The 17,926-nt window shown below is 46.1% G+C and overlaps 1 protein-coding gene across 2 annotated transcripts in view; it reads right to left on the bottom strand.

Annotated features, from left to right (window-relative positions):
• The window catches only part of AP3B1 (adaptor related protein complex 3 subunit beta 1), a 1,836,520-nt gene that overhangs the window by 112,477 nt on the left and 1,706,117 nt on the right, over window positions 1-17,926 (bottom strand). For both annotated transcript variants that reach the window (XM_085632261.1, XM_085632260.1), the window contains exon 26: window positions 11,543-11,681. In XM_085632261.1, coding sequence (XP_085488387.1) covers window positions 11,543-11,681 — 139 coding nt within the window. The remainder of the gene's footprint in view (window positions 1-11,542; window positions 11,682-17,926) is intronic.

The raw sequence follows: 17,926 nt of genomic DNA, 5'->3' as shown, positions 1-17,926 counted from the left end.
ACTGACGCAGATTTTATGCATTTAGCCTGGTCGTGTGTTGGCATTTTCAAGTTCTGGGTATGGGTCACGCAGATATTGTCTGCAGTTATTGCTGAGCCTGTTGCGTGTGTGACTGAGGTGTGTCTGCTGGGTTGGGTGCAGAAGCTGAAACCCTGCAATAGATGTTTGGTTGCCATATACTTCACTTCCAGGAGTTGGGCTTGATGTTCTAAAATCGGCTTGTAATGGACATTCTGGTGAAGAAAAATGGACCATCCCACCTGCAAATGGGCTAATGTGTATTGTTGGTTTCAATCAAGCTGTTATTAAATAAAGTTTTTTAAAAAAAACCTCAGGGATGCTAGATTGGGGTGGAATACCTTCCCTCCGTTCTTGAATAGTAGATCTGGCCGGCATGGTAACTTTCTGTGTGGGACTTCTGATAGCTGAAGGAGATCCGGATACCACCACTGATGCGGCCATTCCGGAGCTATCAAAATCATTCTGGAATTGGTCCTGTACAACTTGTTGATCACTGTGGGAATCAACGGAATTGGTGGACAGGAATACAGTAATGTCTGATACCAGTTTATCAAAAGGGGAAACCTGGATGCGAAGACGGGGTATTTTGCGTTTACCGTGTCTGCAAAAAGGTCGATGTCTGGTGTTCCCCATTCTTGGAAAATGCTTTGAATGACTTCGTCGTTGAGCGACCAGTCGTGAGCTTCGACGTAGTCTCTGCTCAGGGCATTCGCTTGGACATTGATAGTCCTCGGAAGATGCATTGCTAGAATGCTCAAATCTCTTGCAAGAAGCCACTTCCAGATGCTTTGGGACTCTAGAGAAAGAGGCCTTGATCGAGTACCTCCCGGTTTGTTTAAGTAATGCATTGTGTTCGTGTTGTCCGTTTGAGTCAGAAGGTACTGGGATTGAAATGACGGGTATAACGATTTGAGAGCTAGGTGCACTGCTCTTAACTCCAAGATATTGATATGATAAGATTGTTCTGTCTCCGACCATAGGCCCTGAACTTGAAGACCCCCATATGAACACCCCATCCCTCGAGTGATGCATCCGTGACTATTGTTTGTGCAGGAGGGTCCAGATGAAAAGGCACTCCTTTCATGAGGTTGGATCTCTTCATCCACCATTTGATGGAATCCTTGGCCGATTGAGAGAGAAGTACCAGATCGTCCCAGCGGCCTGACACTTGCATCCATTGATCTTCCAGTGAATGCTGCAACGGACGCATGCTCAGCCTGGCATTCGAACGATGAAGATGCATGATGCCATTGATCCCAGCAGTGATGACACCTGTCTGACTGTGGGATACTGTGTGATAAGGAGGTTGCGGCATGTCTCCTGAATTGAGGACAACCACTCCTCCGAAGGATACACGCTTGCTTCTGCGGTATCCAGTAAGGCACCCAGATAATGGATCTTCTGAGATGGATTGCGGATTGATTTCTTGTAGTTTACCTGGAGTCCCAACCTGCTTAGCAACTGCAGACAGTACGAGAGATGACTCTGAAGCAGAGCAGGTGACGAGCTCTTCAGCAGCCAGTCGTCCAGATAGGGGTATATGAATATCCTTTGCTTGCAAAGAAATGTTGCCACCACTGCCATGCACTTTGAAAAAGTTCTGGGGGCTGATTTGAGCCCGAACGGGAGAACTTTGAATTGAAAATGCTGAACACACACACAAAATCATAGAAATTTGCGATGTTTTATGGACACTGGAATGTGAAAGTATGCGTCTTGTAGGTCTATTGCACACATCCAATCTACCTGATGAAGCTGAGGGAATATTTGATGTAAAGCCAACATTTGAAATTTCTCTTTGCGAATGTACTTGTTCAGCAGCCTTAAGTCGAGTATTGGTCTGTATTCTCTGGTGGTGGGACCTCTTTTCTGAACCAGAAAAAACGTGAGTAAATCCCTTTATCTCGTTGTGGAATAGGAACCTTTTCTGTGGCATGTTTTTGTAGTAGCACTCTTACTTCTCTTTGTAAAAGGTAGTGTCTTGGAAGAAGTTTTCGTAGTTGAGGAATTGATGGTGGTGGGGATTTGAACCTCAGCAGATAGCCATTCTGCACAATATTCAAAACCCACCTGTTCTTTATTATTTTCTCCCACTCCTCCAGGTGTAAAATAATACTTCCTCCCACCGGAGTGGTCAACGGGCATGGAGGAAGCCATCCCTCATTGCTTTGCAGATGGTTTAGGAACGTTCACTTGCTGCTTTGTAGATCCTCTGCCACGTCCAGGCTGTCTCTGCTGATAATTAGTCCTGGATTGACCTTGACCCTGATTTTGTGCGTTCCAATGAGGGATTTCAACCCTCTGTTGAGACGAACGTCGATCATAAGGACGGAATCTACACTTAAACTCTTTTCTTTTCTCTTCTCTAAGTCAACAGCTTTCGGAGTGTCCAAATCGCTCTTAATTTTGGACAGTTCGTCGTCTGAATGTGCACCGAACAGAGAGGATCCGTTAAAGGGTAGGTTTGTGATCCTTCTTTGCGCATCAGGTTTAAGTCCCGTAAGTCGAAGCAATGCTGATCTCCTTGAGCAGATGCCATGCGAATATCCATGGCCTGCCAAGTCCGATGCATCTGCCGCTGCACTTATGACCTGGTTAGCTACCAGTCCGCCTTCCTGTAATATTTCTTGAAAGTCTTGTTGATCTTCCTTCGGGAGTTTGCTTGAAAATCTCGCCAAGGAATCCCAGAGGGACCTATCGTACCGACCCAGCAATGCGGTAGCACTAGCCACCTTCATCATTGAGGCCGAAGTATTGCACATTCGTATACCCAGAGGGTCCATATTCTTACTGTCCTTCTCTGGTGGTGCAATGGAAGAAGATGTTGTAGTATGTGCTTTCCTGGCTGCAGCTACAATCACTGAGTCTGGAGGTGGTACAGCACGAAGAAACAAAGGGTCCTCGTTAGGGGCCTTACACTTCTTGGAAATCCTGGTGCAAACTGACCGCACAGTGGTCGGGGTAAGGAAGGTCTGCATTGCAGGTTCCAACAGCTCTGGAACCAAAGGAAGAAGAGGCTATGCAGAGTGCTTGTAATGCAAAGTTTCAAAGATCACTGATGTAGAAACTGGTGGAGTATACATAGTGATATTGAGTTTTTTGGCACCTCTACATAGGACTTCATTTACAGTTCCAAGATCTTCTATAGGGGACACCCTAGACGGGGGTGTAGTGGACAGAGTAGGAGAGTAATCTCTAATTGAAGACCTCGTTGACGTAATTGGAGATCTACGTCTTCTTTTAGGAGTAGGGGAGCGGCGAGAACTTGAACGGCCTCTTGACCTTGAGCGCCTTCTCACAGGAGATCGAGAACTTCTTGGAGACCTGCGTGGAAGGGCTCCCCCAGAGGTTCTAGGTGGTGGTAGAGATTTGGAGAACCCTGCTCCAGGAGCTCTAGGTGGCGCTTTCCAGTGCCGAATACTCTCTAGCCATCGTGGCGATAAGTTAATAGAAGATTTCTGTCTTGGAGCCGGTGATTTCTCAGGTGTGACTTGAATAATGTGAAGTCCAGGAGAAGATGACACTTCTCTCGACGTCGACCGTTGTGTCCTCGACATCGATCTTGTTTTTTCTGGTACGTCCTTAGTAGTGGTAACAATCCTCTCCCTCAACGTCGATCCAGATAACGGCACCACCGACGTTGAACGCTGTGGAGATACTGGAAGATTCCGGTCTCTGTGATGATACCCACGACGTCGGTCTCTTCGACGGCGAACGCCTTCACGACGGCGAACGGCGATGGGTATATGGTACCTTCGACGTCTATTTCCTTGTCGCCGATCGTGCCCTCGACGTCGACCGTCTATGGTTCTGAGAGGGGTTTCTCGTCGTCAGACCTCTGGACGCCGGGAGGGGGTGGTTGAAGATCTCGACGTCAATCGGTGTCTTGAAGACGACTGATGTTTCGACATCGACTTAGACCTGTCTTCGCTCACATGCCTCAAGACCGAAGCATGCCTCGGCGTCGACTTATATTGTCGACGCCGGTTCTTGTCTCCTCGACGGCGATCTGTCCCTCGATGTTCTAGAGTGGCTTACCCGCTTTTCTGACGCCGATTTTGACGCAGACGGCAAACACTCTGGAATTTGCTTTCTTCTAGAAGCAGGTGAAGGAGATCACTTCTTCTTATGCTGCCCATGAGAGGAGGGCCTTTTGGGATGAGACTCAAGGCCACTGATGGATCTTCCTCTCTCCATTGAAGCATGGAGTCTGATCTTTTCTCTGTCACGCAGAGTTCTCTTAGAAAATTGTAGGCAGTAGTAACACTTCTGTGGATTGTGTGAGGATGGTAAAAACACAATACACACAGAGTGAGGGTCTGACTTCGCCATCTTCTTCCCACAGGAAGGACATTTGTTAAACAAAGCCAGCATTTCTGATACAAAAAGATGGTGAAAATGTCAGAAAATAGTTCAAAACTAATATCAGCAAAGAAAAACGTCGAATGAAGTTGTAGAAAATCTATTTCTGACTGAAAAAGTAAAAAAAAGACCGAGCTCAAGCTCCAGGATCCTCACAGAAGGAGCCAGAAAAAAAGAACTGACCTGTCACCTGTGGTGCATGATGGGAGCAGGGGGCTCCTGGAGGTCTTAAAGGCACGGTTTCCAGGTTCTCTGAAGCCTTTAAGGCAAGGTGCCAGTTTTTTGTTATACGGTGATGAATATTCATCTATGCAGCCTAAAAACACATTGCCTGCAATTACCTGTTTTTCTTTATGAAAATAAAGGGTTGTTGAACATTACTGCAGTATATGTTCACTGTTAAATTATTTACATAATGATATTATTTTCTTACAGTAGAAATCCAAGTAATTTTGGCTTTTCAGTCTATTGGACATATTATAGGCTGCATATTTATACGTGTATACATGTATATATGTATGTTTTTGGAAGTACTACATACTTGTGGTTATAAACATACACATATATATGTATTTTTGTATATGCTCCGGGTTCCCGCACATGGGCGGGGATTATTCAGTGCATATGACTATTGATGAGTATCCTGGAAGAGAAAACAACAGTTTAAGATAGTCCTTTTATGCTGTTATGTCATCCATAAGACATGTTGCACTACTGCTGGAGAAAAAGACAAGTTCGCCCACACTAATAAGAGAAAAAGGACACTTATTAAAACCATCATTGCTGTTTAGGAGGGCTGTGGAAGGGGAAGGCAGCTTAAGAAGACATTTGGGTTCCTGCCCTTTTAGAATAAACAGACCTCCATTAGACATCAGAGACATAATGCAGTAGTGTATTCTTATACGAGATCATTAGAGCAACAAAAGTGACATGGTTGACCATGTACTCTTGCTTCATTATTTCTTTCACTTTGTAACATACTACTCTACTGTCATTCCATAATGCAGCAGTTTTTATTAGGCTAACAATGGAGCAGGGCCCTTTTTTTTTAGCAAATTAACTTTTTGACTAGTTGTAAAAGGAGATGGTTGTTTCAACATGAATGCAGCTGTAGCGTGGTTGCATAGGATTCCCATGGTGAAACAAGACCTAATGAAAGATGGACTGAGAACATAATGCACAATGCCACTGCACATGCTCTAACATGGCCACAGACATTACTTTATTTCTATTCTACATAGATTCTACAGTATCCATAAAAAGATTCTATAGCTATTTTACAAAAGAGAAGGTTTTGAAGAGGAGGAAAAGGGGCTGGTGCACCATCTGCTCACTAAAACTGTACTAAGCCCATGAGGTGGGTGTGCTTTTTTGTTGTCTGCCACCCTATCTCCAATCTAACAAAGTGATTGGGTTCTCACTGCATCCAATGCCCACACGATGCTGCTTTACTCAAACTGTGAGCTGAGTGGACTTGTGTGGTAAAATATAACAGCACAATGCTGGAATGTTTCATGACCTTGAAGGTTTCATGTATCTTTTGGTAACACTTTGATTAAAAGAATGTGGATGGAGGACATGGCACATCAGACCACAGAACAGCTGTCAAGGCTATCTATGAAAAATAAGGTGCAGTATCATATTATGATGCCATTAGCACTCCGATATGCAGAGGGAGAGTGGGAATATGTACACTGATATTGGATGCATTTGAAGACACTGGGATAGTAAATTATTTGATCTGAATGAAAGGAAGCCCCATCATCAGGTAGCACCAAGCTCACTACTTTAGAGGGTGACACAAGCATATAGCCACCCGTGCACATGATGTGAGGAGAGCATGATCTGCTACATTTGCTACATAAATGTTGGGCTGTTCAAGCAGGCCTAAAATCCATGTGCAGGCCTTATATTTGTAGAAATTGCATCAGGTGCAATACAACAACATTCTTATTATGGAAGGAGCATCTTAAACATGATTTGCTGTGTTTAAAACATCATGATATGTGGAGCCTTATTTCAGAAAGGGGATGCGATTGAGAGACATGGTGGTGCAATCTAGGTTTACACTGTACACATTTACAGGTACTGGGAGGTGAAATACTTTTCTGTGAGAGATGGTGTTCCAATTAGCAGGTGCCAACCTAGTTGTGTGTCTAGCACTGCTAGGGCCTCCTTTACCACATTTCAAAGCCTGCAATGCTCATAACTGGCACATATGGCATCGAAGTAAGCTTCACAGCTACACCTGAAGTGCCATCTGTTGAGCCTTTCCTCAACATTCTGCAGTGGTCGCAGTTAGCTATGAATGCACTACTGGAATTAAAATTTGATCAAAGAGCATGACGTGCTTATAGGCATGAAAACAAAACATTTCTACTCAAGGAGATAAATCCAAAGAAAGCAGATTAAGAAAACCATTGAAAACCACCCAAGTCCAACTGCATCAACTTTGATTTTTTTTGGTCTTAGTAAAACCACTTTCTATTTTTTAGCTGGCACAGTGGACTTTGTGAATTTAAGAATTTCCAGCCATCGGCTTTTGCGGAGATGCTCAATACTAATTATAAAGAGACCGTGTGAATCCATCTAGACCAATGTTACAAAATCTTAAAAGGTTAGTGCAGTCACTCTCAACACTCACTAATTTGTTGTGTTTTGTACGACACCTGGCGTGTGCAGGCTGGATCTTGTATAGCGGACTACCCAATTCCTGCCTGAGGATGGTGAGGTAGGAGTGCATCTTGCTATGCTAATCTCCAAGTTGTAACTGTTGGTGCGTGAGGAAAGTTTGCACACTTCTTGCCCATGTTACATCGGTTTTAAGTGCAATGGAAACTAGCCCTGCTCATGCCCATGTGGCATCCACTCAAAATGTGTGAGGCAATCTTTCACTGCTGAGAAACTATTGCACTATACAGAAGCCAAACAAATGACATTTATGACTGTTAACTCTAGTTTTACAAGATGGAACATGGAATGTTCAGCCTCTTGAATTGTGTTAGAAAAGTGTTCTCTACTTATATTAGTATTTATTCCTTCACCTCTTGATTACAGGGTGATACTGACTAATACCAAAAATATTTTTTGAATGTCATAAAATTATAAAGATTTCAATGTTTTTAGGTCAGGTATTCGTAGTCATGCACACTTCTTTGCGATGTAGTAGCTTCTGTCGCAGGTCTCTTTTGGTTAGATTCCCTGGTCTGGGCCTGTACATAGGTTCAAGCCAGAAACATAGGGATTGTATCCTGAATGTCCTGGACTCATTGCTGGAGCAGAAAAGCTTTAAAACCATTGTGTCCAGAATGGCCACTAGGAATGGAATCCTCTGCACTGGAAGGAGATGGGATCTTGGCTCACTGGTGGAGAACCCTAGGCAAGATAATGGTGACATAGCCTTCGGCAAATGGTATGTGATTGACTGTGGCCAGACCCACTTCAACAGCCAGTTGTCGAGTTACAGAAGGATGTTTATCCCCAACCTGAGAAGTTGGACTGAAACCACCACCATCACCTTCGTAAAAACTCGAGGGGCCGAAGGGAAGGCAAAGGGTTGGACTGTGAACTGAAATTGTTCAGTTCCCACAACGGAGAGGAAGCACCTGTGGGACTGCAAGAAGGGTACATGAAAGTATGCACCCTGCAAGCCCAAGGGAATCATCAAATCCCCAGGCCCTAGGGGTGAGAGGACCTGGGCTATAATCAGCATCTTAAATTTGCCATTCCAAAGAAAGGTTCCAGAACCAAAGATCTAAAATTGGCATAAGCCCGCCATCTTTCTTGAGCATGAAGGAGTAACAAGAGCAGCACTCCATCGCCCTGTTGGCCAGCAACAGCTGAGCACCTCTGGCAAGGATAGAGGCATGTTCTGCTGAAGTCTGAGCAGAGATAGAAGAACGCTGGGGGTGGTTCGGGACAGGGAGATAAGGGAGAGGGGAATTTAGCAGACAAGGAATAGCAATGTGTACGACTCACTGGTCCAACGTAATTACATGCTAGCTAGGCAGATAAAAACGCATTCTGTCCCCTTCTGGCTGCAAGGAGCAAACTAGAGCAAAGCTATCCCTGAATCGCTCCAAGGCTGAATCAGCTTTGTCACAAATAGTACTGCGCCATTAAAAGCCACATCCATGAGGGATGTCTGTGTGTCACTGGAGAATGACATATCATGCAACCTGCCGTGCCAGTGAATCACTGCACTAGTGCCCACAGCAGAGCCTACACAATCTGTTGTGTCCAAACAGGCCAATTAAATGTATTTTGGCGCATCCTTTCTGTCGTGGATGGACCATCTAGGCAAACGTATTTCAGAAAGCCTCAGGGAAAGCGGGCAAGATCGCCCTCGCCGTATCCCAGAGTGAATGAGGTATCTCTCCAACAGACAGAATTTAGGGACTGCAATGCCAAACTGGCAGAAGAAACACCTAAACACATCAATACACTTTGATTCTCTGTCGTGCGGGCGGGCCAGTAGGGAAGGCATTCAGGTTCACTTTCCTGGCTGAGGTCTGGAAAATAAGACTTTCTTCCGTTGGGTGCTGTCAAGAAGACTTGACCACCCTGAACAGGCCTATGGTGTCTAGCGATGGCGCAATTTACCGGTGGTACCGAACATTGCTTTGACCACATTGCAAATTAGAAAGTAACAGTCCTAAAGCTGAAGGGTCAGGTTGCAAGATTTCTACAAGAAAATATGCTTTATTTTCTACATTTGACAACTGTATTTCCTACATCTCTGCAGCCCTACAAACCACTATGCCATAGAATGTGCTGGACCTTACTGGGGAATCCAATTACATCTGTGCTGAAGTATCAGGACCAAAAGCATTTTGAAGTTCTCAATACAGGCCGGCATCAGTATGGTGAGGGGTAACAATTGACTGTTTTCTCACCATCATCCCCATCTAGGACATTCTGAAGATCATGTATGGTGTCCAAATCTGAACCGATATGGCTTTAAAGCGCTGAAGCTACTGTTACGGAGACAAAGGCAATCCTTCCAAACCAAGGGCTGTGTCTAAAGAATCTTGCAACCAAATATTGGCAATAGTCAAAAATCTAGCTGAACTCTGCTTCAGATCGAAGGTCGGCTTAGGGGATGGATCGGGAACAAGTGCCTCTGGAGCAGAAGCTGATGCCTGACAGGCCGGAATCAGTGCAACTTTTGGCAAAGAAGTGGAGGAGCGGACTGGCGCCAGCAGTGGGACGGACAGAGGCCTATTGGGGCCAATTCAGTGCTGGGGAAGGCCCCACCATCAGATGTCTAACTGGGGGCCCCAGTAGATCAATGGGGACCAAGGGCACTCCAGGGGGACTCAGAAGCGTCAGTACAGCTACATCAAGGACTCCTTGAAGGTCTCTACTTACTGCAGAGTCAAAGACGGCCTGGAAAATAAATTTGGAGCACAACCGCTCCGGTTGAGGAATAGGGTCGGGTGACTTGCACGGAGTTGGACTTTTTCAATGTAGACTGTGCATAGCACCCGGACCCCCCGGGTTGCCCCTGCCCCGCCCCCAAGGAACCCACAAATCAATACCAGATACCAGAGCTGGGGGTAAAATGGACATGTTTATTTTACACCATCACACAAACATGACAAATTAAATTTACTTTTTTGATGTTGACCTAAGGAATTGATCTCTCTAAACAATCAGCCTAACGGACTGACTTACTTATCTACAACACATTCTATCGCTCCAGCACCAAGGGGCCCTCCGGCTCGCGTCCCCCAACTGAGAACCGTGCAAGGCAAAACCCACCTGCATCCTTGAGAGGTGAGCCCCAGCCCTCTGGGCCTTGTAACTGACGCGCACAACCTTCTACGTGCGTCTTTTAATTGTGCGCACCGGAGGTGTGCGGGGTCACCTGGTACAGTCCCCCTTCTTAAAATTGTCAAGCCAAAAACACACTAACACAGCCTCTCCCGCGACTGCCCCATGCCACAGTCAAAGGTCCCCCTCCCTTTACCTCCGTGTACCGCGAGTACTATACCGCTCACTGCCTGCCTCTCAGGTTGCGCCGCACTCCTAAGCTGCGCCGCAGTCCCACTGAAAAGCAATTCCTCGGTCCTCCGACTCCTGGGACCACCGCGAAGCTCACCCACGCCGACCGCTGATTTATCGACGAAGCGCGCCTGCCCACCAATGTCGCGTCGACACCACAGGTTCTACGACCGCAACCTGCAGAAGAGGGAGAAAAGAAAGCCCTCGACAATCCTGGAGATTCTTCTGAGACGCACTGCGACTGGGGCCGGCACTGGAAGAAGAGAGGACAAGGGCCTGGGCCCCATGTCATAAATAGGCCCCAGCTACCCCCCCAATCGCCTGTCCCCGGCAGAAGTGCGTCATCGTCTGCCCCGGAAGTACTTGCCTTGGCTGGTCGCCAATCGGGCTACCCCGGCGCAAGAGGTGGGTGGGGCCAGGACGCCAGGGTGCCGGGCCCTAATGGCGCGCTTCTTGAATTTCGCGCTTTCAATTGTCTCCCTGAAGACAGTGTGTTGTGAAGAGGACTTCTGTCTAAAATCTCTTTTACTTGTTTTAAAGTCATCTTGGACTAAATATAGAGACCTAAACCAAGACTGGTATGTGGAGTGGGAATGGGTCTGTATTTTTTAACATGACCAGCCTTGTTTCTTGTATTCAGCAACATACAACTTTGTCTTCCATTCCCTGATGGCCTTCAAAGGGATCAAGGAGCATTTGGCGCATGATTTCGAATCAAGCGTGGACCAGGTATTACCAAAGACAGACATCATGCGTTATTGTAAGAGACATCTGCTTCCTGCAGGTATGGCACGGCTTGAAGTTGCAGTGTTCAAAGAAGACATTTCCCTAGCATTCTGTCACTGAAAATATTGTTTTGGAAGTCAGTGAGGAAATAATTTCGTGAGTGAGGCTCTGGATCATTGTTAAAGGATTAGAAAAAACATTTAATGCCACTGTGTGGTCGGGGCCTACACATAGCTGTGCACCGTCACTTCAGGGTTTGGGATGTAGCCGCTGGAGAGTCTGCTGGCACCACCACTAAGCGCCCGAAAACATTTACTGGAAGAGTTTATGGATCCATTCTGCTGCCTTGAGAAAATCTAAAGGTGAGGAATCTTTGATTAGAAGTATCCATTTAAAACTTTATTTCCACGATCACTAAATATCTTACCTGTATACGTTGTTTTTACCACAGGGAATTACACCGAGGTTTGCAGCATTTATCACTTTTTGAACCAATATCTGGGGTGTTGTGTTCTGAGGTGCCACAGCAATCGTTGCAACACTTTCATTCATTCCGAGTAACTTTCCTGTGACCATTAAGAACACAGTACAAAACAGTTAATTGCAAATACATGAAAGTAAATTAAAAGTTCTCATTTCAACATTTTACATTACAGAATAAGACAGAAATCTTACTATTCACAACAGTAACGTTGATTGAAATCTAAGGTGGCTCATAAGATATGGCATGTTTATTTGCATATTGCTACTACTTAACGCTTGGATCCTATGAGGATGTTAGGCCTGATTTGCTGTATAACATGAATTAGGCCTTATTGGTGCTCTAGAAACGTACAAGGCAATAGCAGAATGCTTTCAAATGACCAGAACACATTTTTCAAAATCATTACACTAGCAACCAACTTACCGCTTTAAGTTTAGTATCTACCTGTACATGTCTACAGTGTGTGGTGTCTTCCCCGTACCCCTGGGGAGTTAATGGCAGAATCTATCTGGTAATGTGTGTTGTTATGTATACACTGGAATATGTTGAAACACAGTGGCGGGGGTCTTGACTGGAGCTGTAGTGGAGTCTCTAGTGAGGGCAGATAGGGCCAGTGCTTTAGCTCTATTTGCATTCGCCCCCTTGTGCCCCCTCCCCACCAACGCTCCTTAATGTGCCTGGAGGCAGCACAGGAAAAAACAAGACAAATACTACAGAATAGAGTGTTGTTTGTTTAAATGCGACTTTGTACGTATGTGTATATATCAGTATTTAAATACACGTATATAGATATTTATACATATACAAATTTCGATTAATCTGTGATGCAACGTATGCCCTCCTCCCTCCCCCCAAAAAATAAATTCTAGAGAAACCACTGTGTAGATCTGTGGGCTTTAGCTGTGTACGTACTTTAACCAATTTTTGGTTCACCACGTGCCCATGGACGCTTTCAACAATATAAGATGATTGTGATATTTCTTAAAGTGAATTCCTGGCAGGTAGCGGGTAAGTTCACAAAAAACGATCCACAAAAAATTATTACAGGCAGTCAAAAAGAAAAAGCTAAACAATGTTGAATATGACAAAGGTTTCACACCAAAGCCATGCGCCTAAAATACCTGGCATAAAAACACCCAGCTTGTATGACCATCAATTGTTGCACCCATATGTAAATCACTGTGTGTCACCAATCCCCCCCCCCCCGCCCCCTCCTACCCCCACTCCCGAGAGCTCCTTCTGTGTCCCAATTAACAATGCAAGTCCACCCGACTCCTCAGCAGCATCCCTATGAATCAAAAATTTGCTAGCATTCGCGCCAAGAATTTTTAATTCTATTAAGGACACGGAGGCGAGGATTATGCTATCTCTTTCTTTACTGTCGTAATACAGCAGCCAAATAAAACATTCAATTAGTTATTATAAACGACATTGTCCATGATGCTTTGCATTGGTAACGCCCTTTTGGCCCTCCATAAGAGCCCTGAGTGCAACATCATCCTCTTTCTTTGCTTGAACTGCAAAAGTCCACAAGTCAACAAATAACTTCATAACATCCTCCAACATGGAAGTTAACACGGCACCAGGATCCAACTGTACTCCTCAAAATGGAAGAACTTCTTATTCAGACTTCTTGTCTGCTCCTAGGGAAAAATATATGAACAACCCGTAATATCTGTGTTTTAGAGAATATCCACATTCCATTATCAACGGGTGGGTAGCATGAACAATAACTTTGTACATAGCCGGGTGGGATAATCCTCGCCTCCGTGTCCTTAATAGAATTGAAAATTCTTGGCGCGAATGCTAGCAAATTTGTGATTCTATTACAGGACCGGAGGCTTCGGATTATGCTAGTTTAACGCTTTATTAAATACCACAGATGTTATATCTCCCACCGGCTTATAATAGTATTGTTTGAAAGTAGATTCTGAAGACCAATCAGCACAATGCATAATATATTGAATATTAGATCCTAACATATAAGATTTCGACGCCATGGCACCATGCACTGAATGTGCACCAAAACTCTGAATGTCAATACCAGCTTCTTTCATAACGTATCGAAGCCATCTAGCGATAGTTGGAGCCGACACTGGCTTAAAAGGTTTTTGCACTGCAATAAGCAGTTGGTTAGAACCCTCTGGTCTCAACAAACGGGTACATTCTTCATATGTTTTTAAACATTGCACCACATATAACTTGTCATTATTGGGAAAAGCATTGTAATCAATACGTCTAGATAGAGTTTTTGTACGACCTGTGATAGTAAAAGAAACTCCTTCCGGAGTAAATACTCTGCCTGTAATGTCCAAGGCCTGCACGTCTGAAGAATGCCTGCATGCCGACAGACATAGAAGTATTGTCAATTTGGCAATTAACTGCTTCCTGGATATAAGATTATTCGTCGGTCAGCTGTTAAATAAGGAACTGCCTTACGAGACATCCCATAAGCCCGAGTACTTCGGTTTAGGAGGGTTCGCTACTCTTACGCCCTTAAGAAGTTTACATATCACCGGGTGCATACCAACAGGTTTCCCGTCTACTTGATTATGGCCTGCCGATATGGCTGATCTAAAGTTATTCACTGACCGGTAGGCCAAACCCCCGGCTGCTTTGTCAGAAAGGAAATTTACAATGTGGGGTAGGTCTGCCCCCATGGGATCCAAGTGCTGTTCCAGGCACCAACCCATCCAGACCTTCCATGCTGAAGAGTATCGTTTTCTGGTGGACGGAGCCCAAGCTTGCTTGATGAAAGTTGAAGCTGTCTCCGAAAATCCCGGCATTTCCCACAGCTGCCAGAAAGCCTCCATGCCATCAGGGACAGTCTCTCCGCTAGGAGTAAGGGATGTTGTTCCCTGTGAGGTCCCAGCAATAGGGACTCCGACCAAGGAAGCATCCTGGGAAGGTCGCAGCTCATCTCTAATAGTACCGGAAACCAGGGCTGCAACTTCCATAGAGGTGTCACAAGAATCACCTCCGTCTGTTTGTAAATGTGTGACGTGACTCTGGGTATTAAGAGAAACGGAGGGAACGCATAATTCAAAGTTCCCGACCAGCCCTGAAGGAATGCGTTGGTCGCCTTCGCTGCTGGATCCGGCCTCCAACTGTAAAATTGAAGGAGCTGCCGGTTCAGTCTGGACGCAAAAAAATCCGTCTGGCATTGACCCCAAAGGTTCTGTAACCACTGGAACACATTCAGGTTCAGCAGCCAATCGCTGTAGTTCCTGAGGTATCTCGAGTTCCAGTCAGCTACAAGGTTGGACTGGCCCGGGATGTATTCCGCTATAACCGTGATCGGACGATTCAGGCAATAATGCCAAAAATCCTTGGCGATCTCGACTAGAAGAGACAACCTCGTTCCTCCCAGCTTGTTTATGTATCTCACCGCTGAGATGTTGCCCATCCTCAGAAGGATGCAACAAGAGCTCTGCTTGGGAGACAGAGTCCGAATCGTGAAAGAACCCGCTAGGAGTTCCAGACAATTTATGTGTAATGAAAGAGGTGACCATCTTCCTCCTGTGGAGATATCTCCGCAACGCTCTCCCCAACCCCAACGACTGGCGTCAGATTCGATGACTACTTTGGGTTGTGAACCGAAAATCGCTCTGCCGTTCAACGCTTCCACGTGGCCCAGCCACCACTGCATCTCTTCCCTTACCTCTTGGGATAGCGGAACCAAGTCCGTGTATGTTAGACCCTTTTGCAGATGTTGGATCTTTAGCCTCTGCAATGCTCTGTAATGCAGTGGCCCTGGGAAAATCACCCGAATTGAGGACGCTAGTATACCTACTATCCTGGCTATAACTCGGAGAGACACCGTCTGTTTGCTGAGAAGAGCTGTAATCTCTTTCTTGAGATCCCTGAGCGATGTCTTGGGGAGACCCAATTGTGCCATCTGGGAGTCTATCACAAACCCCAGAAATTCTGTCACCTGTGCAGGGACTTGTGCCGACTTGGCGTGGTTGATTACAAACCCGAGACTCTGTAACAAAGACATCGTCATGTGAAGATGCTGAGCCACCAGTTCCTGGCTCTGTGCCATGACCAGAATGTCGTCCAGATAAATAATCATGCGCACACCCTGCTCCCACAGGTGGGCCACCACTGGCTTCATCACCTTGGTGAAACACCAAGGAGCTGAGGAAAGCCAGAAAGGAAGGGCCGAATAATCAAACCACCGACCTTTCCATTGAAATTGAAGAAAACGGCAGTGCGGAGGAAAAATGGGAATGGACAGGTAAGCATCCTTGAGGTCCAATCTGACCATCCAATCCCGCTGCTTCAGCAGATCCGTCAGAAAATGGATACCCTCCATTTTGAAATGTTTGTAAATCAGGTAATGATTGAACTCCCTCAAATTTAAAACCAGTCTGTGTCCACTCCCTTCTTCTGGACTAAAAAGACATTGCTGCAATGCCGTCGCATGGCGCAATCGCGTGTTTGTGCAGCAATTCTGCTATTTCGGAGTCTATAAAACTGTTTTCTAGTTGGGAAAAATGGAGAGGTTTGGGAAACGCGCCCTGGCATGGGGAGTCGTAGAATTCCAATTGGAAACCCTGGACTGTTTAAAGTACCCACGCATCCTGCGTTATGATTCGCCAATTTTGAAAGAAAGAATTGCGTTCGACCCCCCAATGGAAGTAGAGAAACTTCTGACAGGCTTACCTGAGGAATTCTGTGCTTGGAATCCAGCTCTGTTTCCCCCTCCATGGAAACGGCGCTTGTTGAAACGTCAACAAGTGGGGTAGAAGGTGCCTCCTCTAGTTGAGTCCCAATCACCTCTACCTCGACCATAGTCACCGCTGGGGGGGACCCTGGTTATGTCCACGGCCTGACGAGCGTCCCCTGCCTCGTCTGGCCCTGTTAAAAAGTCCTTGCTGAAATACGCGCTTGATCCCTGACTGCGCCTTATCCAGGGAGGTGAATGTCCCCACGTACTTTGATACATCTTTAACACAGCGGTCTCCGAAGAGATTACCTTCCGCCAGCGAGATCTGCCAGGTTGGCATCCATGCGCAAAAGTAGAGACTTGCATCTTTCGGTTGAAATGGCACAATTTGCATTTCCTAAGAGGCAAATTGCCCTTTGAGTCCAACCGGCTAGGATATCCGGGTCAACTGGTGTCGCAGCTTCCTTTGCCACCAGGGCCATTTCCAGAATTTTTGTTAACGGACCCACCACGTCGAGAAGTCTATTTTGACAGCCGCACCAAGCGCGGTCAATCCCCTTCTTGGGATCTTAAGCAAACTTTTTCAGAAAGGTGAGGAGACTGACGTCTATTTCTGGAGTCTCTGCTACCTTGTCTGCGACATCTGGCCGCGGGCATTCGGACCGGAGTCGGTTACGGACCTCCTTATCAAAACCTTTTCGAAGGTTCTCATGAAGATACTCCGTGACCTCCGGCGCCGGAGCCCAGTCCGCAGATCTGGGGTGTACAATGTCACTAGGATTGAAGGTAAAGGTGTATTAGTTACGCTCTCCGGAGCAACGGAAGACACCTTCTTCGCTTTCTTTCTAGGAGGGAGCTCTTCGTCCGAAGTGGTAGTATCGGTGCTGGTGCTATCGGTGTGGGGGTATACTCTTTGCTTTGCCCCCAGTCGAATATTCAATCTCCGACTTCGGAGCAGGAGGTAATTCGTTGAAAGCGCTAGCGTGCGGCCACTGCTTTTCCTTGCCTGACGGTTGTGGAGTACCCTTCGCTTTATCTTTAGTGAAACCATGCCTTTTAGCAAAACTTTCAAGCTGCTTAGTGATAGGTTTAAGAGCAGCAGTTAAAGCTAGTTGCACAATGCTGGGTACTGTGCTCTCAATGTCCTTATTGACCGAGGAATGGACGGACGCGTCCAGAGCCTCCACAATATTGTCCTCCAGGACAGTCTCCTGCTGTCCCTCATAATACACCTCCTCTTGGTCATCTTCATATCTCACCCAGTCATCCATTTCTATTATAAGACTGAGGTGAGGTATACAGATATATAAGTAAATGCAATCTGTATTAGTCAATCGATAATGAGGAGTAATGGGGGGGGGGGGGGGCAGCCCACTTTGCACACTGTAGCAGAGATGACCACCAGAAACTGTACCAGGCCCCCTCAGCAAAGCTGTAATCAACAATTGTTCAGCCCACCAGGGCGTAGGAGCCAGGAAAGTTCTTCACAGGAGCGTGTGCCACTCCCTAAGGCCGGTATGATTACAGCCTAACCAGGCGTTGTGTCCACCACCGAGCTTTCACCTTAATCGCGGTGAAATTGCACTTGGGGAATCGAGCGTGGCGTGTGCAGCCCAACGCGAGCCCAAAGGGCTCGCTTGGGCAGCACACGCCCG

This window comes from Triturus cristatus, chromosome 2_1 (assembly GCF_964204655.1).
Source record: "Triturus cristatus chromosome 2_1, aTriCri1.1, whole genome shotgun sequence".
Lineage (NCBI taxonomy): Eukaryota > Metazoa > Chordata > Amphibia > Caudata > Salamandridae > Triturus > Triturus cristatus.
Note: the sequence above shows the minus strand (reverse complement) of the source record. Positions and strands in the feature narration are given on the sequence as shown.